This window comes from Aegilops tauschii, chromosome 4, assembly GCF_002575655.3.
Source record: "Aegilops tauschii subsp. strangulata cultivar AL8/78 chromosome 4, Aet v6.0, whole genome shotgun sequence".
In the NCBI taxonomy this organism is placed as follows: Eukaryota; Viridiplantae; Streptophyta; class Magnoliopsida; order Poales; family Poaceae; genus Aegilops; species Aegilops tauschii.
Window position 1 is genome coordinate 407,057,274 of NC_053038.3, and position 23,205 is coordinate 407,080,478.

At 45.4% G+C, this 23,205-nt stretch overlaps 1 protein-coding gene across 1 annotated transcript; it reads left to right on the forward strand.

The window, feature by feature from the left end:
* The first annotated feature begins 18,379 nt into the window (after nucleotides 1-18,379).
* On the forward strand, nucleotides 18,380-22,636 carry LOC109744547 (AP2-like ethylene-responsive transcription factor ANT). The gene is made up of 9 exons (XM_020303711.4): nucleotides 18,380-18,994; nucleotides 19,083-19,641; nucleotides 20,238-20,320; nucleotides 20,469-20,477; nucleotides 20,558-20,646; nucleotides 20,735-20,808; nucleotides 20,892-20,942; nucleotides 21,054-21,130; nucleotides 21,725-22,636. Exons 1-9 carry the CDS (start codon nucleotides 18,685-18,687, stop codon nucleotides 22,363-22,365), a joined length of 1,893 nt encoding a protein of 630 aa, XP_020159300.1. The 5' UTR covers nucleotides 18,380-18,684; the 3' UTR covers nucleotides 22,366-22,636.
* Nucleotides 22,637-23,205: the final 569 nt, after the last annotated feature.

Consider the following 23,205-nt stretch of genomic DNA (forward strand, 5'->3'; position numbering starts at 1 on the left):
CATGTTATAGTTCATCACGAAGCTCTAGTGGCTTGGTGATAGTGACTGCAGAACTCTGTCAATCACTCCCTGATTGCTCCCTGACTATAGATCCGGAAAGCTCCTGTCTGCTAGGACTACATCGGTATTTCCCCAAAGAGGAAGGGATGATGTAGCACGGCGAAGGTAGGTATTTCCCTCAGTGATGAAACCAAGGTTATCGAACCAGTAGGAGAACCAAGCAACACAACATAAACAGCACCTGCACACAAATAACAACACCTCGCAACCCGACGTCTTAAAGGGGTTGTGAATCCCTTTCGGGTAACAATGCCAGTAATTTGTAATAGATTGAAATAATAGATCACAAATAAAATAAAGTGCAGCAAAGTATTTTTGTTTTTTTGGTTTAATAGAACTGAATAAAAGTGCAAAGGAAAAGTAGATCGCAAGCAAATATATGAGAAAGAAGACCCGGGGACCGTAGGTTTCACTAGTGGCTTCTCGAGAGAAAAATAGCAAACGGTGGGTAAACAAATTACTGTTGGGTAATTGATAGAACTTCAAATAATTATGACGATATCCAGGCAATGATCATTACATAGGCATCACGTCCAAGATTAGTAGACCGACTCCTGCCTGCATCTACTACTATTACTCCACACATCGACCGCTATCCAGCATGCATCTAGTGTATTAAGTTCATGGAAAAACGGAGTAATGCAATAAGAACGATGACATGATGTAGACAAGATCCGTTTATCTGTTGCGTAGATATAGATCCCATCTTTTTATCCTTAGTAGCAATGATACATACGTGTCGTTTCCCTTTCTGTTGCTGGGATCAAGCACCGTAAGATCAAACCCACTACCGGGCACCTCTTCCCATTGCAAGATAAATAGATCAAGTTGGCCAAACAAAACCCAAATATCAGAGAAGAAATACGAGGCTATAAGAGATCATGCATATAAGAGATCAAAGAAACTCAAAAAAACTTTCATGGATATAAAAAGATATAGCTGATCATAAACTCGAAGTTCATCAGATCCCAACAAACACACCGCAAAAAGAGTTACATCATATGGATCTCCAAGAGACCATTGTATTGAGAATTCAGCAAGAGAGAGAAAGCCATCTAGCTACTAACTACGGACCCGAAGGTCTACAAAGAACTACTCACGCATCATCGGAGAGGCACCAATGGAGGTGGTGAACCCTATCCGAGATGGTGTCTAGATTGGATCTGGTGGTTCTGGACTCTGCGGCGGCTCGATGAATATTTCGTCGACTCCCCTAGGGTTTCTGGAATATTGGGGTATTTATAGAGCAAAGAGGCGGTCCGGGGGCACCCGAGGTGGGCACCCGAGGTGGGCACAACCCACCAGGGCGCGCCTGGGCCTCCTGGCGCGCCCTGGTGGGTTGTCCCCTCCTCGTGACTCCCCCCAGGTGCAACCAGGGCCCAACTTCTTCCTTTTGGTCCATAAAAAATCACCGTGGAGTTTCGTGGCATTTGGACTTCGTCTGATATTGATTTCCTGTGCTGTAAAAAACATGCAGAAAACAACGACTGGCACTTGGCACTATGTCAATAGGTTAGTACCAAAAAATGATATAAAATGACTATAAAATGATTATAAAACATCCAAGATTGATAATAAAACAGCATGGAACAATAAAAAATTATAGATACGTTGGTGATGTATCAGCATCCCCAAGCTTAACTCCTGCTCGTCCTCGAGTAGGTAAGTGATAAAAACAGAATTTTTGATGTGGAGTGCTGTTTATCATGTCATATCATATTCTTTTCTTTATAGCATGGACATTTGGACTTTTACGTGATTCAAAGCAATAGTCTAGTTTTGACATAATAATTTAGATACTCAAGCATATAAACAAGCAACCATGTCTTTCAAAATATTAACGCTAAAACAAGTTATCCCTAGCCCATCATGCTCAAACATGGATCCATTCATGAAACACACTCGAATATTAGCTACACCCAATACTTAAGCATGATCATATTGCCTCTTATTTGGTGCTTTTATAAGAGAAGATGGAGACTCAAATTCAAAATAAAAATTGCATAAAGTAAAAGAAAGGCCCTTCGCAGAGGGAAGTAGGGATTTGTAGAGGTGCCAGAGCTCAATGCGAAAAAATAGAGATAAAAACATTTTGGGAGGTGTATCCATACCACCAACGAAAACGACGTAGAGCTACGAACACTTTCCATGCTAGATATGCCATAGGCGGTTCCCAAAGAGAAAATAAAGTTTATTCCTTTTTCCACCATACTTTCACTTTCCATGGCTAACCGTATCACCGGTGCCTTCCATACCAACACTTTCCAAGGAATTTATTATTTGACAACATAAAGTAAATTCATTTTTGCATTTCGGGACTGGGCTGATACGTCTCCAACGTATCTATAATTTTTGATTGTTTCATGCTATATTATATTCTGTTTTGGACATTATTGGGCTTTATTATACACTTTTATATTATTTTTGGGACTAACCTATTAACCGGAGGCCCAGCCCAGAATTGCTGTTTTTTGCCTATTTCAGAGTTTCGCAGAAAAAGAATATCAAACGGAGTCCAAACGGAATGAAACCTTCGGGAACGTGATTTTCGGAACAAACGTGATCCAGAGGACTTGGACCCTACGTCAAGACATCAACCAGGAAGGCACGAGGTAGGGGCGCGCCTACCCCCCTGGGCGCACCCCCACCCTCGTCGGCCCCCTGTTGCTCCACCGACGTACTCCTTCCTCCTATATATACGTACGTACCCACAAACTACTAGATATGGAGCCAAAAACCTAATTCCACCGCCGCAACCTTCTGTACTTGTGAGATCCCATCTTGGGGCCTGTTCCGGAGCTCCGCCGGAGGGGGCATCGATCACGGAGGGCTTCTACATCAACAACATAGCCTCTCCGATGATGTATGAGTAGTTTACCTCAGACCTTCGGGTCCATAGTTATTAGCTAGATGGCTTCTTCTCTCTTTTTGGATCTCAATACAATGTTCTCCCCCTCTCTCGTGGTGATCTATTCGATGTAATCTTCTTTTGCGGTGTGTTTGTTGAGACCGATGAATTGTGGATTTATTCTCAAGATTACCTATGAACAATATTTGAATCTTCTCTGAATTCTTTTATGTATGATTGGTTATCTTTGCAAGTCTCTTTGAATTATCAGTTTGGTTTGGCCTACTAGATTGATCTTTCTTGCAATGGAAGAAATGCTTAGCTTTGGGTTCAATCTTGCGGTGTCCTTTCCCAGTGACAGTAGGGGCAGCAAGGCACGTATTGTATTGTTGCCATCGAGGATAAGAAGATGGGGTTTACATCATATTGCATGAGTTTATCCCTCTACATCATGTCATCTTGCTTAAAGCGTTACTCTGTTCTTATGAACTTAATACTCTAGATGCATGCTGGATAGCGGTCGATGTGTGGAGTAATAGTAGTAGATGCAGGCAGGAGTCGATCTACTTGTCTCGGACGTGATGCCTATATACATGATGATACCTAGATATTCTCATAACTATGCTCAATTCTGTTAATTTCTCAACAGTAATTTGTTCACCCACCGTAAATACTTATGCTCTTGAGAGAAGCCACTAGTGAAACCTATGGCCCCCGGGTCTATTTTCCATCATATTAATCCTCCCACATTTAGTTATTTTTATTGCCTTTTATTTTACTTTGCATCTTTATCATAAAAAACAAAAAATATTATCTTATCATATCTATCAGATCTCACTCTCGTAAGTGACCGTGTAGGGATTGACAACCCCTTATCGCGTTGGTTGCGAGGATTTATTTGTTTGTGTAGGTGCGAGGGACTCGTGCGTAGCCTCCTACTGGATTGATACCTTGGTTCTCAAAAACTGAGGGAAATACATACGCTACTTTGCTGCATCACCCTTTCCTCTTCAAGGGAAAACCAACGCAGTGCTCAAGAGGTAGCAAGAAGGATTTCTGGCGCCGTTGCCGGGGAGGTCTTCGCAAAAGTCAACATACCAAGTACCCATCACAAACCCTTATCTCCCGCATTACATTATTTCCCATTTTCTTAGAACGGCAAAAGAATACCGCATATAGGTAGATATAGTGGACTCATGTGGCAAAACTGGTTTAGAGGATTTTGGATGCACAAGTAGAGGTCATACTTAGTGCAAAATGAAGGCTAGCAAAAAGATTGAGAAGCGACCAACCAAGAAACGAATAATCTCATAAGCAAGCATTAAGCATAATTAACACCGAATAATGCACCACAAGTAGGATATAATTTTCATTGCATGATTATTTACTTTCGTGCATTCATAGGGAATCACAAACCTTAACACCAATATTCTTACTAGCACAATTACTCATCAACATAACTCACATATCACACCATCATATCTCAAAACTATTACTAAGAATCAAGTTTATTTTGTCCAATGATCTTCATGACATTTTTTTACTTTATCCTTCTTGGATATCTATCACTTTGGGACTAATTTTCATGTGTTGCTTTTCATAAGCTCAAACAAATATAAGTGAAGATCAAGAGCATAATTTTTTCTTTCTCTCAAAATAATTTAAGTGGAGCAAGAGAGAATTTCTTCAAAATTTTACTAACTTTCAAATAAATCTAAGTGAAGCAAGAGAGCATTTCTTCAAAAATACTAAGCACACCGTGCTCAAAAAGATATAAGTGAAGCACTAGAGCAAGTCCTAGCTCATAAAAGATTTAAGTGAAGCATAGAGAGCAATTCTAACAAGTCATGATATAATTTTGGCTCTCTCAAATAGGCGTGTCCAGAAAGGATTGATGACTTAAAACAGAAAATAAAACAAGCAAAGACACGTATCATATAAGACGCTCCATGCAAAACACATACAATGTGACGAATAAAAATATAGCCTCGAGTAAAATACCGACGGTCGTTAGAAGAAAGAGGGGATGCCAGTCGGGGGCATCCCCAAGCTTAGTTGGTTGCTCATTCTTGGATAATATCTTGGGATTTCGGGGCATCCCCAAGCTTAGGCTCTTCTATCCTTCTTTCATCCATCGTAAGATAACCCAAAACTTGAAAACTTCAATCACACAAAACTCAACAAAACCTTTGTGAGATCCGCTAGTAAAAGAAAGCAAACCACTACTATAAGTGATGTATCAAACCAATTCATATTTTGTTTTTGTATTATATCTACTGTATTCCAACTTTTATATGGCAAAAACTCATCAAAGAAAACCATAGAGCCATCAAAATAAGGACACAACACAAAGAAAGCAGAATCTGTCAAAACAGAACAGTCTGTAGTAATCTGACTTTTGCGAATACTTCTGGAACTCCAAAAATTCTACCAAATTAGGAAGACCAGGGTAATTTTTATATTAATCTTCTGCCAAAAGAATCAGGGCAAAATCTCTTTCCTGTGATTTATGAAAATTATTTTTGTGAGCACAAAGTTTGTGTCTTTTTCAGCAAGATCAAACAACTATCACCCAAGAAGATCCTATTGGTTCTACTTGGCACAAACACTAATTAAAACACAATCGTACCAGTAGCATAATTGTGCAAACACACAAGAACATAAAGAAAAAAGCAAAAATAAATTTTATTCGTCGGGTTGCCTCCCAACAAGCGCTATCATTTTACGCCCCTAGCTAGGCATAAGATTTCAATGATGCTCACATGAAAGATAATAATTGGAACACAAAGAGAGCATCACAAAACATTTCACAAACACATTTAAGTCTAACTCTCTTCCTATGCATAGGCATTTTATAGGCAAACAAATTATCAAGACAACAAATATCTAGCTTATGCAAAGGAGAGGAATCAAACATTGAAAATCTCAACATAGCGAGAGGTAATTTAGTCACATGGAAATTTCCACAACCATATTTTCCTTTCTCGTAATAATAACATGTAGGATCATACTCAAATTCAACAATATAGCTATCATATAAAATTTTCTCTATATGATCCACATGCATGCAAAGTTGACACTCTTCCAAAATAGTGGGACTATCATCAAATAAAGTCATGACCTCTTCAAGCCCACTTTTATCAAAAAATTCATAAGATTGAACACTCTCCAGATACGTGGGATTATTTTTAGCTAAAGTTGACACTCTTCCAAACCCACTCTTAATATTATCGCAAACATATTCATCATGAGGCCTGAATAAATTTTCAAGATCATAAGATGAATCACCCCAATCACGATCATTGCAATAAGTAGTGGACATATCAAAATTAGCATCCCCAAGCTTGGGTTTTTGCATATTATTAGCACAGCTGACATTAATAGAATTTATAGTAAAATCATTGCAATCATGCTTTTCATTCAAGCAGCTATCAAGAATCACTTCATAAATTTCTTCATCACAATTTTCAGATTCACGAATCTCAAGCAAAACTTCATAAAGATAATCTCGTGAACTCATTTCACTAGCAATTGGCTCATCATAATTGGATCTCTTGAAAAGATTAGCAAGTGGATGAGGATCCATATGAATTGATTTTTAACAAGCGAAGACGCAAGCAAGTAGAAGACACATGGCAACACAAGCAAACATGAGATCTGACGAGAAAACGACGAACGAAAAAGAGGGCGAATAAAACGGCAAATTTTTGTGAAGTGGGGGAGAGGAAAACGAGAGGCAAATGGCAAATAATGTAAATTGCGAGGAGATGAGATTTGTGATTAGGAACCTGGTATATGTTGAAGATCCTCCCCGGCAATGGCGCCAGAAATTCCTTTTGATTGCTCCCTGACTATAGTGCCAGAAAGCTCCTGTCTGCTAGGACGACGTCGGTATTTCCCCAAACAGGAAGGGATGATGTAGCACAACGAAGGTAGGCATTTCCCTCAGTGATGAAACCAAGGTTATCGAACTAGTAGGAGAACCAAGCAACACAACGTAAACAACACCTGCACACAAGTAACAACACCTCGCAACCCGACGTGTTAAAGGGGTTGTCTATCCCTTTCGGGTAATGATGCGAGAAATTTGTAATAGATTGAAATAATAGATCACAAATAAAATAAAGTGCAGCAAAGTATTTTTGTATTTTTGGTTTAATAGAACTGAATAAAAATGCAAAGGAAAAGTAGATCGCAAGCAAATATATGAGAAAGAAGACCCGGGGGCCGTAGGTTTTACTAGTGGCTTCTCTCGAGAAAAATAGCAAACGGTGGGTAAACAAATTACTGTTGGGCAATTGATAGAACTTCAAATAATTATGACGATATCCAGGCAATGATCATTAAATAGGCATCACGTCCAAGACTAGTAGACCGACTCCTGCCTGGATCTACTACTATTACTCCACACATTGACCGCTATCTAGCATGCATCTAGTGTATTAAGTTCATGGAAAAACGGAGTAATGCAATAAGAACGATGACATGATGTAGACAAGATCCGTTTATCTATTGCGTAGATATAGATCCCATCTTTTTATCCTTAGTATCAACGACACATACGTGTCGTTTCCCTTTCTGTCACTGGGATCAAGCACCGTAAGATCGAACCCACTACCGGGCACCTCTTCCCATTGCGAGATAAATAGATCAAGTTGGCCAAACAAAACCCAAATATTGGAGAAGAAATACGAGGCTATAAGAGATCATGCATATAAGAGATCAAAGAAACTCAAATAACTTTCATGGATATAAAAAGTTATAACTGATCATAAACTCGAAGTTCATCAGATCCCAACAAACACACCGCAAAAGAGTTACATCATATGGATCTCCAAGAGACCATTGTATTGAGAATCCAGCGAGAGAGAGAAAACAATCTAGCTACAAACTACGGACCCGAAGGTCTACAAAGAACTACTCACGCATCATCGGAGAGGCACCAATGGAGGTGGCGAACCCCATCTGAGATGGTGTCTAGATTGGATCTAGTGGTTCTGGACTCTGCTGCGGCTGGATGAATACTTCGTCGACTCCCCTAGGGTTTCTGGAATATTGGGGTATTTATAGAGCAAAGAGGCGGTCCGGGGGGCACCCGAGGTGGGCACAACCCACCAGGGCGTGCCTGGGCCTCCCAGCGCGCCCTGGTGGGTTGTCCCCTCCTCAGGACTCCCCCGAGGTGCAACTAGTGCCCAACTTCTTCCTTTTGGTCCATAAAAAATCATCGTGGAGTTTCGTGGCATTTGGACTTCATCTGATATTGATTTCCTGCGATGTAAAAAACATGCAGAAAACAACAACTGGCACTTGGCACTATGTCAATAGGTTAGTACCAAACAAATGATATGAAATGATTATAAAACATCCAGGATTGATAATAAAACAGCATGGAACAATAAAAAATTATAGATACGTTGGAGACGTATCACTCCCTTATCTGGAAGATTAACTCCCATTTGATTTGAGCGAATGAAGCACCCAGACATTTTGAGCAGATGCTCACTGGCTGAGCTATTCTCCTCCATCTTGTAGGCAAAGGTCTTGTCAGAGGTCTCAAACCTCTCAACACGGGCATGATCCTGAAATACCAATTTCAGCTCTTGGAACATCTCATATGTTCCATGGCGTTCAAAACGCCTTTGGAGCCCCGATTCTAAGCTATAAAGCATGGCGCACTAAACTATCAAGTAGTCATCAGAGCGTGTCTGCCAGATGTTGACAACATCCACAGACGACGCTAGAGGGGTTGGCACACCGAGCGGTGCATCAAGGATAGAAGCCTTCTGTGTAGCAGTGAGGACAATCCCCAAACTATGACCCTAGTCCGCACAATTGCTCACAATATCTTTCAACTTAGTCTTTCTCTAGGAACGTATTAAAACAGGGAGCTAAAACGCGAGCTATTGATCTACAACATAATTTGCAAAGACAATTTAGACTATGTTCATGATAATTAAGTTCACCTAATCAAATTATTTAATGAACTCCCACTCAGATATACATCCCTCTGGTCATCTAAGTGATACATGATCCAAATTGACTAGGCCGTGTCCAATCATCACGTGAGACAGACTACTCATCAACGGTGAACATCTCCATGTTGATCGCATCTACTATACGACTCATGTTCGACCTTTCGGTCTCTCATGTTCCGAGGCCATGTGTGTACATGCTAGGCTCGTCAAGTAAACCTAAGTGTGTCACATGTGTAAATCTGGCTTACACTCCTTGTATGCGAATGTTAGAATCTATCACACCCGATCATCACGTGGTGCTTCGAAACAACAAACCTTCGCAACGGTGCACAGTTAGGGGGAACACATTTCTTGAAATTTTATTGAGGGATCATCTTATTTATGCTACCGTCGTTCAAAGCAAATAAGATGTAAACATGATAAACATCACATGCAAATCATAAAGTGACATGATATGGCAAATATCATCTTGCATCTTTGACCTCCATCTACGAGGCGCAGCATGATCACCATCATCACCGGCATGACACCATGATCTTCATCATCATGATCTCCATCATCGTGTCTTCATGAAGTTGTCTCGCCAACTATTACTTCTACTACTATGGCTAACAGTTAGCAATAAAGTAAACTAATTACATGGCATTTATATTGACTCGCAGGTCATACAATAAATTAATACAACTCCTATGGCTCCCGCCGGTTGTCATACTCACCGACATGCAAGTCGTGATTCCTATTACAAGAACATGATCAATATCATACATCACATATATAATTCATCACATCCTTTTGGCCATATAACATCACATAGCAAACCCTGCAAAAACAAGTTAGACGTCCTCTAATTGTTGTTGCATATTTTACGTGGCTGTTATGAGTTTCTAGCAAGAATGTTACTTACCTACGAAAAAGCCACAACGGTGATATGCCAATTGCTATTTACCCTTCAAGGACCCTCTTCATCGAATCCGATCCGACTAAAGTGGGAGAGACAGACACCCGCTAGCCACCTTATGCAACAAGTGCATGTCAGTCGGTGGAACCTGTCTCACGTAAGCGTACGTGTAAGGTCGGTCCGGGCCGCTTCATCCCACAATGTCGCCGAATCAAGATAGGACTAGTAACAGTAAGCAAATTGACCAAATCATCGCCCACAACTACTTGTGTTCTACTCGTGCATAGAATCTACGCATAGACCTAGCTCATTATGCCACTGTTGGGGAACGTAGTAATAATTCAAAAAAATTCCTACGTGTCACCAAGATCAATCTAGGAGAAGCTAGCAACGAGAGAGAGGGAGTGCATCTTCATACCCTTGAAGATCGCTAAGCGGAAGCGTTACAAGAACGCGGTTGATGGAGTCATACTCGCGGCGATTCAAATCACGGAAGATCCGATCCAAGCGCCGAACGGACGACGCCTCCGCGTTCAACACACGTACTGCCCGGGGATGTCTCCTCCTTATTGATCCAGCAAGGGGAGAGGAGAAGTTGAGGGAGAACTTCGGCAGCACAACGGCGTGGTGGTGGAGCTCGTGGTTCTCCAGCAGAGCTTCACCAAGCACTACGGAGGAGGAGGTGTAGGAGGGGGAAGGGCTGCGCCAGGGGAAGGGGTGAGGCTTCCCTCCCACCCCCCACTATTTATAGGGTGAAGGGGAGAGGGGCCAGCCCCCCTAGATGCATCTATAGGGGGGCGGCGGCCAGGAGGGGAAGACTTGCCCCCCAAGCAGGTGGGAGGCGCCCCCTCCCCCTAGGGTTTCCAACCCTAGGCACCTTGGGCCCTTGGGGGGCGCACCAGCCCACTAAGGGGCTTGTCCCACCCATATTCAGCCCACTAAGTCCTCCGGAGCAGGTGGCCCCACCCGGTGGACCCCCGGAACCCTTTCGGTGGTCCCGGTACAATACCGATAACCCCCGAAACTATTCCGGCGACTGAAACTGGACTTCCCATATATACCTCCAGACCATTTCGTAACTCCTCGTGATGTCCGAAATCTCATCCGGGACTGCGAACAACTTTCGGTAACCACATACAATTTCCCATTACAACTCTAGCTTCACCGAACCTTAAGTGTGTAGACCCTACGGGTTCGGGAACCATGCAGACATGACCGAGACACCTCTCCGGCCAATAACCAATAGCGGGATCTGGATACCCATATTGGATCCCACATGTTCCACGGTGATCTCATTGGATCAAGCACGATGTCGGGAATTCAATCAATTCCGTATACAATTCCCTTTGTCCATGGGTATGTTACTTGCCCGAGATTCGATCGTCGGTATCCCTATACCTTGTTCAATCTCATTACCGACAAGTCTCTTTACTCGTTTCATAACACATGATCCCGTGGCTAACTCCTTAGTCACATTGAGCTCATTATGATGATGCATTACTGAGTGGGCCTAGAGATACCTCTCCGTCATACGGAGTGACAAATCCCAGTCTCAATTCGTGCCAACCTAACGGACACTTTCGGAGATACCTGTAGTGCACCTTTATAGTCACCCAGTTACGTTGTAACGTTTGATACACCCAAAGCATTCCTACAGTATCCAGGAGTTGCACAATCTCATGGTCTAAGGAAATGATACTTGACATTAGAAAAGTTGTAGCAAACAAACTACACGATCTTGTGCTATGCTTAGGATTGGGTCTTGTCCATCACATCATTCTCCTAATGACGCGATCCCGTTGTCAACGACATCTAATGTCCATGGTCAGGAAACCACAACCATCTATTGATCAACGAGCTAGTCAACTAGAGGCTCACTAGGGACATATTATGGTCTATGTATTCACACATGTATTACGGTTTCCGGTTAATACAATTATAGCACGAACAATAGACAATTATCATGAACAAGGAAATATAATAATAACCAATTTATTATTGCCTCTAAGGCATATTTCCAACATAAATGATATAGCTTAAGGCTTGAGAAGTTCTTCAATAGAATATAATCTGGATCAAAAAAAAATTATTGCTAAATTATTGTGTAGTTCGAAATGGATATTGACTATATGGAGATATAGCAATTGGACTATATAGATATAGTGTTACTATAGAGTGGACTATATAGAGATATAGTGCCACCATTAATGTAAGAAAATGAATTACACAATAAAACCAGATGTTACCGACACAAATAACATTGGGGTTTGAAGAATGTTAGATCTAGTCACGAAGGATCTACCACGAGCAAAGCATGAGCAACACCGGATAGCCATAGGTGTTGAAGAGACAATGTAAACTAGATTATTGACTCTAGTGCAAGTGGGAGATTGTTGGAAATATCCCTAGAGGCAATAATATTTGTATTATTATATTTCCTTATTCATAATGATTGGAGTTTATATTTATGTTATAACTGCTATGATCTTGGAATATGGGATTCAGTGGAAAACTCATATGCACGTGTGGAATGATAAACGGTTAAATAAAAGGTTCCTAGTCTTGCCTCTAGGACTAGCTCAAGTGTTGTTGGTGATCGCGTTTTCTGGATATTAAGATATCGTTAAGTGTAACGGTAGTGCTAAACAACATTGAGATTATGATTTTAGAAGAACTGACTTATTGAATCGACCCAATCTTGTATGTTATGAATCGGGTTAATATTGTCTACAATCAATTATAATAACACATAATGTTAATTTGTGGTTTTGCTCCTTAGACCATGAGAGTATCGTGGTCACTTACCGTACGGTGGGCTTTGGGGTTGCTCAAATGTCACGTGTAACACGGTGATCATAAAGACTACTTACGGGTTCATTGAAAAGTTTTACAAGTGGTCGGATATCTCAAGAATGGGATTTGCTCCTCCGACGATGGAGAGATATTCTTAGGGCCTCTCGGTGTGATGGCATCAATCATCATCTGGCCAGACACAGTGACAACGTCATGGGGATATTGGAACACAATAACGAGAAAGAAGAACAAAACGAGTAACGAGGATTTCGGTATAATGAGTATAGTGATGACTCAGGAGGATACCGATGCATCCTGGGTTTTGTGAAGTATCAAAAAGTAAAGGGAGCATCACATGATAACCGAAGATTCACTCGAATATCATTCGTGTGCTCATAGGGATCGATATGGACGTCCACGGTCCCGCTGTCAGTCATTGAACGAACGGTTTCGTCCATGTCTATGAGTTACCGAACCTACGGGGTCAAAAGCTTAAAGAAATCACGATCTGCTAAGTGTTAGTAGGACGGGAGTGATGAGAATTTATTTGTGGAATTGTTTCATTAATATTGGGAATAGTTTCATGAGGATCCGGAAGCGTTTCGGGGTCACCGGAAGGGTGTCAATGAATATCGGGTGATACCGGGTATTACCGATATATTATATATAGGTGAAAAATGTTTCCGAAGATTTTAAAATACTTATAAAATAGTCTAGAATTATTTGGAACATTTATATTTAATTTAAATATTAACGGGCCTTAAAAGACCAAGAGGTGGAAGGAATTATTAATTTAAACATTAACGGGCCTTAAAAGGCCAAGAGGTGGAAGGAATTATGGACCACAAGGGCCCATAAGGAAGTGACGCCCCCTTGCCTTATAGGGGGAAGGAATTGGACTTGGGGAGTAGTCCTACTCCTCCCCCTTGGCTGGCGCCCCAAGGAGGGTCTTTCCCTCCTTGGTGGCTGCCCCCTCCTCCTCCTCCAACCTATATATACTAGTTTTTTTGCTCTATTGGATACACAAGTTTTGGAGCCTCCTCTAGTTCTTCTAGTTCTAGTTCTAGTTGGTCCTAGTTGACTAATTAGATCTAGGCTAATCCTTTTGTCCTCATAATTAGAAGCCATGTGTGGTTATAATATCCTCCCTCTAATTCTCTGCCAACAATTAGCTCTAGACAGCGAAGCGCTGCCGGATCGTGAAGGCTACACGCTTGCAACCAAGTAGAGAGGCCGTGCTTTCGATCTTCGGTTCGAGGGACTGCTCGTGGGCGGTACAAGGGATCGTTCATCGATGGTTCGAGGGACTCCAAGTGCAATCTACACTGGCACGCTCTTCTTCCGCTGCAACTCGGTGACGGTAACGATCATGATCCCAGCCCATTATGCATCTTCATATTGATCTTGGGTGATCGTAGGTGCGATTTTTTTGTTTTCTACTACGTTTCCCAATAGTTCAGCAATGTGCAAAGAAGGGAATGGTGCTCTTAGATGATGGAGGAGCTTTTCAAGGCCACCTCCATCTCCTCGGGCCACCCCATGTAGACCTGCTATAGGGCAGGAGGGGTGGGCGGCGTCACCTCGACTCCACCCACCGTAGAGGTAGGGATGGAGGTTGTCGACTGCTGTGTTAGCTCCGGGGCGGCCGGGGCCGAGGACTCTGATCGTCCGATCCCATCTCCTTCTTTGACCAAAGGGATTCCCTCCATTTGATCCTTAGCAACCGAGGCTTGAACCTCGGTCGTCGTAGCACTAGTGCCACCCTCCGTGTGGATAACAGATGGAGCTTGGCGCAATGATGCCTCCCCTAGCTCGTCATGGGCCGGGGAGGTAGGGGGTGCTCGATGGTCCCGCTCTCCGCCATCTTAGCCAGATGAAGCTCGTTTTTCGAAGACCGGTCGCCAATGAAGGCGCACTGCGGGATGTAAAAATATGTGATGTATCGTGTATCAGAAGATATGTACTTGAAAAAGCGTTAAACATATTCGGTTAAAAATACCTCTTGAGGGTCGGCTTCGTCCTACGCTACTACAGGAGGTCATCCTCTGAAGAATCAGAGAGTGTGACCTTAGGGGGACGACCCACTGGCTGGGTTGGTCGGCATTGGCCTTTCACAGCCTTCTGCAGGCCCAAGGAAGGTCACCCTCCTCGGCATCTTCGGACGCCGCCCTCTTCCATTTTGGGGAAGGCACTCCTTCCCCCTCGTCCCCCTCTTTCTCCTCCTTCTCCTCTCTTGCCTCGCGGATGGAGGAGGTGTGGGTGTCCTCGGATCTGGCCTTCGAGGGATCTCGTATGCGTAGACCATCCCTCCTTGTCGGCTGCCTCTAATCCTTAACTGGGAGCACGTATGGTTCCTCGGCCAAGAGTGCCTCGAGTTGAGGAGACCGGGCCTCCTCGGGCAGCGGTGATGGGCACTTTATCTTTAGTGCCCTGGGGATCCATTTCTGGGAAGGAAAGGGCAAGCTTGATCATTCTGATGGAGGAATTTGAGAGAAAGAAAAGATGAACATAAATCACAGGCTGCGGTTACCTCGTGGGCGTCGTGCTTGGCATCGAGGTTGCAGTCATCCCGCTCTTCGGGTAACTCATTCTTGGACTGCCTGAAGAGCGACGTCCACATCTTCGGCAAGTTAGTGTGCAAAAAGTGTCGCATTGTTGGCGCATCCTCGAGCGTATAGAGCCACATCGGGCTCGCCCGAAGCTGGAGGGGAAGAACGCGGCGCTGGAGCATGCCATCGATCACATCCACTAGCTTGATCTTCTTGTCCTTAATGGACTTGATCTTCTTCTGTAGCACAGGCACCTCCTCCGAGTTGCCCCAATACAGGCCCTTCCTCGTCCATGAGATGAGACTCCTCGGAGGACCGACCGAGAATGCGGGGATCCCTGCCTGGCCTTCGGCGAGCGGCTCGGTGATGTAGAACCGCTCCCGCTGCCACTCTTTGATCGTCTCCACGAAGGTGCCTTCCAGCCAGGTCACCTTCTAGAGCTTGCTGATCATGGCCCCACCACATTCAGCCAGTTGGGCGCCACTGCTCTTCGGCTTTATGTCGAACGTCTTCAGCCATAGGCCAAAGTGCGGCTTGACGTGGAGAAAAGCCTCACAGACGGTGATGAACACCGCGAGATGAAGGATGGAGTTTGGGGCTAGATGGTGGAAATCTAGCCCCATAGTAGAAAAGCACCACACGCACAAAGGAGTGCATGGGGAACCCAAGACCTCGGACAAGGCGGGCGAGGAAGATTACTCTCTCCCCTGGCTTGGGAGTAGGAATTCCCTGATTGGGCTATGGGGCCCGACATGCGGCATCGGCGGGGATGTACCCCGTGGTCCAGTGCTCCTGGATGGTGCCCTCCGTGACGTTGGAGACCGCCCACCAGCCCTTCAGGTTGGTTTCAACCATCGCGGAAGGAGAACTGCGAGCACTGGAGGAGGCGTGCGAGAGCTTTGGGAATGGATCTGGGGCACTGGAGCTCTGGAGGTTGTGTGCGAGGGCGAGAAGATGGAAGCGCGGGGTTACTGCCCCTTACTTTTATAGGTCAGTAAAAGACCAAAGGCCCCTTTACTGCGTTGGATTAATCGCCACGTCTCAATCCTCGGTGTTGTTATACGCGCATGGGGTGAAAAAATTCTTGATGATATCCCTCGAAATGCAGAGCACGATCTCTGCCTCGATGGAACGTGCCAATGAGAGCTGCCTTGGGCCGTGATTCGAGCTGCAATAACTGGCTTGCTTAGGCATCATGGGTGGTGAACGTTTGGAAAAAGCTGTCAGGCTAGGGCACTGTTCACACCCATGCGGCGGGCCTTCGAGGCTAAGCTATCCAAAGGCTTCGGATGCCAATGTGTAACTCTTCAAGCGTGTGGTCGGCAGACAACCTCGTTAAGGGGAAGCTCGACAATTCTTTGGGTGATGTAGACAACAGACTTATATGAAGGCTATCTCAAAGAGAATTTGCCTGTCAAGCTGAAGACACTAGTCTGAGGAAGAATTGCTAACTTCAGCTTCGAAGACAAGTTTAGGGGCTACTAACGGTGTCCTGGACTAAGGGGTACCAATCTAGTTGTCCCACAGTCCATGGGCTGAGCTTATGGACCACAAATCTTACCAAGAGGGACTCCAGAAGCCTTGTGCTCAGACATGATCAAGACGGACATCGCCGAAGACTTGGCGTGCACTTCAAGGATTGCTCCGGCCGTTGGCGTGTATCTTCTTAGATGGTAAGCGACCATGTGTGGCCCTATATCCCCCCGATACCTATATAAACCGTGGGGTTAGTCCGTAGAGGGACAAGTACAATCACCTTCATTAGGATTTAGTACACAACATATGATCTCAAGTTAGATCAACCTGTATTCGATACTTCATCATCAATATAATCATGCAGGACGTAGGGTTTCACCTCTTTGAGAGGGCACGAACCTAGGTAAAACATCGCCCCCTTTGTCTCCTGTTCACCATCCATACCAGATCCACAGCTTGGGGCCGGTTCGGACAATATGGTTCAGACGTTTTGGATGGTTTGATGCAAAGGGTTGAAGATGCCCTTAGAGCATCTACAGCCGGGTGCCCCAAACCCGCCTCATACGCCCAGGCGGGCCGCCCGGTCACTGATAGGTCATGAAAGTTCGACCCAGACGGGCGCCTCAAACAGGCCTCAAACGTCCGGGTTGACCGGCACCCCTCAAATCTAGCTCAAATATGGGGCGGATATGAGCGCGCCCGCCACGTCAGACCCGACAGCCCGACCCCACCGCAAATTGCAGCAAATCCACCAAGTCGACCTACCGGATCCATTTGCTCTCTCGTCTCTTCTTCCTCCTCCTCGATGTTCGTCTCGCCGCTCAGCCGCCGCGGGCGCCCCGCAGCCGTTCCTAGCCCGCAAGCTCGTTGGGGATTTTTTTTGTGAAGCTGCAATGATGTGGGAATCAGAAACTTTGTGGCAGCTCATGACATGTCGTGTTATTTTGCATAATATGATTGTTGAGAATGAGGGTGATGGTGTAGACCAAACCAATGATTTTGGAGCACCGGCAGAACAAGTTCAAATCCCGAAAGATCAAGATGCAGCTCACCTTATGAAATTTTTGTAGATGCATCAAAATCTTCGAGATCATCACGTGCACGCGCAACTGCTCAACGATCTTGTGGAGCATATGTGGACCCACAATAGAAACCAAAGAGCTAATATTTGAGTTGTGCACTTCAAATAAATTTAATGTAACAAGACTTATGTATTTTCAGTAACAACATTTTTGCTACTTACGTGCGACATTGACGTGTATGATCGACATACATGAATTTGCATGGATTTAAGAATCCGAATTTAAGATATATGGATGCAGGGCAGAATATATATAGGGCCGGTGGACGCCGTCCGCGGACTTATAGGTAGGCGGATACACTCTCCTTCTCTCTCTCCTCTCACGTAACTCCATGAAGCCTGTGCCGAAAGCAGCCTTCTTTCAGCCACTCTGGGCAGCATCCAGCTACTACGTCTAGGCAGCAGTGTTACTAGTGCATGACAGGTTGAAAGAGAGTGAGATGGAGAGGCACTAGACGGTAGGAGGAGGCTGGCCATCTTGTCCAATGGCAACTCCACGATTAAATTCTTGCATCTTTATAGGGGTTAGTCTGTGGGTATGTGCCGCCGCGTGAGTTTTCAACAGCACCGGGCGTGGCCTCGCCCCAGTAAAAAGAGGGTGGAGTGGGAACCCAAGGGACTTGAAGACACACACACACACGACATCTTTTATCCAATCCAATCACAGATCCCCATGGAACGAGAGGTATGGGAGGCCAAGAACAAACAGGCCCCTAGATTTTATATGCCCGCCCTAATGAAATTGCATTAGGGCTCAGGAGAGGGTGGTACTTATCCACCGCTTTGCTTTGGCCTTTGGCTTGCTTGGCCCCTCCCTCTCATTCCTTTTGCTCAGCTCACGGGTCCCTCTCGCCCGTCTTCCTCGTAGTTCACTTCTCTTTTACCACCACTGCCTCCATCTCCATGTCGTCGCTCGGACAAGGGTAGTGGTGCCGCAGTAGCAGTAGAGCTCAGCTCAGAGTGAAAGCGAAGCAAGAAGCGTTTTCGTCTGTGTTTGTTTGTTGATGAGAGCGATGGCCAGCGGCGGCAACTGGTTAGGCTTCTCCCTCTCCCCGCACATGGCCATGGAGGTGCCCTCCTCCTCTGAGCCCGACCACGCTCAGCCTGCTAGCGCTAGCGCTATGTCCGCTTCTCCCACCAACGCCGCCACCTGCAACCTCCTCTTCTCCCCTCCCTCGCAAATGGCCGCTCCACCTCCTGGCTACTACTACGTCGGCGGGGCCTACGGGGATGGCACCAGCACCGCCGGCGTTTACTACTCCCACCACCCCGTCATGCCCATCACGTCCGATGGATCCCTGTGCATCATGGAAGGTGCGCGCACTGTTGCACTTCTCTCCCTATCTCTTGGTTCCCGTTGTTGCAAACGCCGATATTAATCTTTCGTGCTGCCATCACGTAGGGATGATGCCGTCGTCCTCGCCGAAGCTCGAGGACTTCTTGGGTGGCGGCAATGGCAGTGCGCACGACGCGGTCACCTACTACAGCCACCACCAGCAGCAGCAGCAGGACCAACAGGACCAGGAGGTAAGCAGAATCTACCAGCACCATCAGCAGCAGCTAGCGCCCTACAACTTCCAGCACTTGACGGAGGCAGAGGCGATCTACCAAGAGGCCACGGCGCCGACGGATGAGGCAATGGCCGCTGCCAAGAACCTGCTCGTGACGAGCTATGGCTCATGCTACAGCAACGCGGGGATGCAGCCGCTGAGCCTGTCCATGAGCCCCAGGTCCCAGTCCAGCAGCTGCGTCAGCGCAGCTCCTCAGCAGCATCAGATGGCTGCGGTTGCTGCTGCGGCTGCTGCCTCTATGGTTGCTTCCCAGGGAGGCAGTAATGGTGGTGGGGAGCAGTGCGTGGGGAAGAAGAGGGGCACTGGGAAGGGAGGCCAGAAGCAGCCCGTTCATCGCAAGTCCATCGACACGTTTGGGCAGAGGACCTCCCAGTATAGGGGCGTCACCAGGTAAGTTGCTTATACTACAGATATTTAGCTTTTCGATTCACCTATGATCTCAACTTGCTCAATAGTACCATTTTTTGAAAGTTCTATTTGATCATTTAGCATTAGTCATCTTGTGCTGCAAATAAACTAATGTCCACTAATTCCTGGTTCAATTATATTTTTCTAAAATAAATAAGTTCCTGGTTCATTTGGAATATGTAGTGGTAGTACACTAGTACTAGTCTGTTTGAATGTTTTGCCCTGTAATTTTGTCCTAGTTAGCAGTATTGATGTCTGCAGTCTTGCTCTGATGCATCTGCAGTTCTTGTTATTTAGTAGGGCACCTAGGACCCATATTTCGTTCCAAACAAAATATGCCACGGAACAGTTAGATTTATTCACCCACCACAACATGCTTAGTTTGTTTCATCCCTCGAGATTAAAGACTGAGCGCAATGCACCTGTTGCTTCTGATGCCTCTTCAGTTCTTTGCATTGATGAGACACCACCTACCTGCTCTTTTGTTTTTGACCAAATCACCTGATTCAACCTGCCTCCTTTTTATATTGTTTATATCACATGACCAAGGTTTGTGTGTGTTTGATCCACTGGAGCAGGCACAGGTGGACTGGGAGATATGAAGCCCACCTGTGGGACAACAGTTGCAAGAAGGATGGGCAGACAAGGAAAGGGAGGCAAGGTTGATCACTAGCTCAACTTCTAGCACAAATTGTATCAAAACCATACTAGTAGGCACCAGTCACCTTGTGACTTCAGCTGACATTCTGATACATGTTCTTCTTCTTGTGTATGTCAACATCTCTGGCTCGAATGGTGCCTTCTTGCAGTTTATCTAGGTAAAGTTGACTTCATACTTTGCTGCAGCACTTGTATCAAGCTGTGTCCTAGTTCCTGACATTTTCTTAATGTGGGCTAGGTGGTTATGACAATGAAGACAAGGCTGCCAGGGCTTATGATCTGGCTGCTCTGAAATATTGGGGGCCATCGACGAACACCAATTTCCCGGTATGGATGACAAGATGGATTGGTTCATGGAAACTAAAGCCGTCGATATCGGTTTCTATAGTGTGAACTGATGTGTTGAGTTTCACAGCTAGAAAATTATCGAGAGGAGGTCGAGGAGATGAAAAGCATGACAAGACAGGAATTCGTTGCACACTTGAGAAGGTAAAATAGCAGGAGTCATTTTTCTCCCACTCTAGATCATTTTTTGATTGATAGATTCAGTAATAAGTTTGTGATGCCTACAGGAGAAGCAGCGGGTTTTCTCGTGGTGCTTCGATATATCGAGGAGTAACGAGGTAAGATGCCTACACATTTCCCTCAACTAAGAAAAGAAAAATATTGCATGAGAGAAAAGTCTGAATAATTTGAGCGGAAAACAATCTCAACGCGCCGATGTTGCATTTCAGGCATCATCAGCATGGAAGATGGCAAGCTAGGATTGGCAGGGTTGCTGGCAACAAAGACTTGTATCTCGGCACTTTCAGTAAGAACGATCGACATATCCGCTTGGTTTTATATACTTATTACTAACCAAAAGAATTTTCACAAAGTTATGTGCCATAAGTGAAAGAAGCTTTCAGTGCTAATCTCAAGTAGCAGGGGGGGTACTATTATCGATGCTAGTATGCTAATTGTCGTGTCAAAGTGGATTTGCTAGAGAATGTAGTAGACACCGAACAGAAGCTTTTACTGTTAAACCTCTAGTTTTGTGCGTTGCTTTGGGATCTAGTAACCAACTTTAGCTCGTGGAGTACATCTGCAACTGCAATCCATCATCCTTCCCTGATCATTCTTTGCTTTTCCAGATGTTTTATGCTTTTCATAAGGCTGTGACCTCTGTACAAAGCTATCGGTTGACCGTCTTGAATACCCCCTTGGACTGAAAATCCAATCACACTAGCACGACGCAAAAAGCAATCAGATCGGAAATCGTACTTTACAACAGGAATCTACCTTGGTTTCCTAATGAGTGAACAAGGAGGATATTAATCATCGATGACGTCTTCTAAAGTAACATACCTCACCGTTACACATGTATGAAGATCTTAACAAAATCTGCCGAATCTTTGTTGTACAGCCACTCAGGAAGAAGCAGCTGAGGCCTACGACGTAGCGGCGATCAAGTTCCGTGGCCTGAACGCCGTGACCAACTTCGACATAACCAGATACGACGTGGACAAGATCATGGAGAGCAGCTCTCTGCTGCCCGGGGACGAAGCGCGCAAGGTCAGGCCGATCGAGGCAGCCAGCCACGTGTCTCCCATGCACAACGGCGGCGGGGAGCTCAGCCATGCCGAAGAAGGAAGCTCCGGCGTCTGGAGGATGGTGCTCCATGGAACACCGCAGCAAGCTGCGCCGTGCACCCCCGAGGTGGCCGACCTTCAGAAGGGCTTCATGGACGGCGACCCTCGCTCGTCCCTGCATGGCAATGGCATTGCCGGGTTCGACGTGGAGTCTGCGGCGCATGACATCGACGTCTCAGGCAAGATCAACTACTCCAACTCGTCTTCCCTGGTGACCAGCCTCAGCAACTCGAGAGAGGGGAGCCCCGAGAGGTTCAGCCTACCCTCGCTGTACGCCAAGCATCCCAACGCCGTCAGCCTCGCCAGCATGAGCCCGTGGATGGCGATGCCGGCGCCGACCGCCGCCCACACGTTGAGGGGACCGAATTCCTCCATCCCTTCTATGCCTGTGTTTGCTGCCTGGACGGACGCATAGCCGTGTTGCAGCTGCTCAAATCTTGCTGTCACTGGCCATGTTGTAGTAAACTGGAGCTGGATTAGTAGCGTCGTTGCTCATGTCGCTTAAGTTTAATCTGGGAAGGCTGGTTAATTGGTTATCACGAAGGCGGTGTAGTGGTAGTGGTAGTGGTACGTAGGAGAAGCATGCATTAGTCTCTAGCTCACCGAACTTGTAGCAGTACGTAGTGTTCTTACTTACTTTCTTTTGAGCCTATAACAATGCATGGAAGGAGGCTGTCCCAAGAAAAGTGAAAGGGTTTGTGGGATCGTGACTGAGCTGATGTGTCTTCATCCGTACGATTGTGTTTTTTTGCCGACGAAAAGGGGGGGTATTTATTCCAGATTCACAGGATTACAATCGGCAACGACTAGTTCGGCGATACAAGGGGGAGGTTGGGTAAGCCAGCATGCAGCTATCCCCGCTACGTCTAGAATTCGCTAAAGAATCTGCAACCCTTCTACGACTAGTTCACAACATTTTTACAGGAGTGGACAGGTTTTTATCTCTGCAATCAAATGGTACGCTCGTTTATCCGTACCCTTGTTAGCAGGTCAAGTAGTGGACAGGTTTGTGTAATCTAATAATCAGTGGGGTCGTGAGCGAGCTGAGGTGCATGCAATTCACTGCCGATGCTGGTCTTTTGACCAGTGTCTCAGGTCGCTTGTCTCACGTCCTTTTGCTTTCTCTGCATGGCGCGGCACTTGCTCATATGATAACGATGAGTATCATAAACATTCCCCTCTTTTCCCATCCCTTCCCGTATGAAGGGAGCCTCCTACGTTCCGGTGCCAATCATTCCAAAGTGGGCGAGAGATT

What these genes read in the sequence shown, in the direction of transcription:
- LOC109744547 (XM_020303711.4), top strand. Translation starts at nt 18,685, where the DNA reads ATGAGAGCGATGGCCAGCGGCGGCAACTGGTTAGGCTTCTCCCTCTCC. An exon ending in CGACGAACACCAATTTCCCG is followed by an intron (nt 20,647 to 20,734) that starts GTATGGATGACA and finishes TGAGTTTCACAG; the next exon opens with CTAGAAAATTATCGAGAGGA. An exon ending in TTCGTTGCACACTTGAGAAG is followed by an intron (nt 20,809 to 20,891) that starts GTAAAATAGCAG and finishes TGATGCCTACAG; the next exon opens with GAGAAGCAGCGGGTTTTCTC.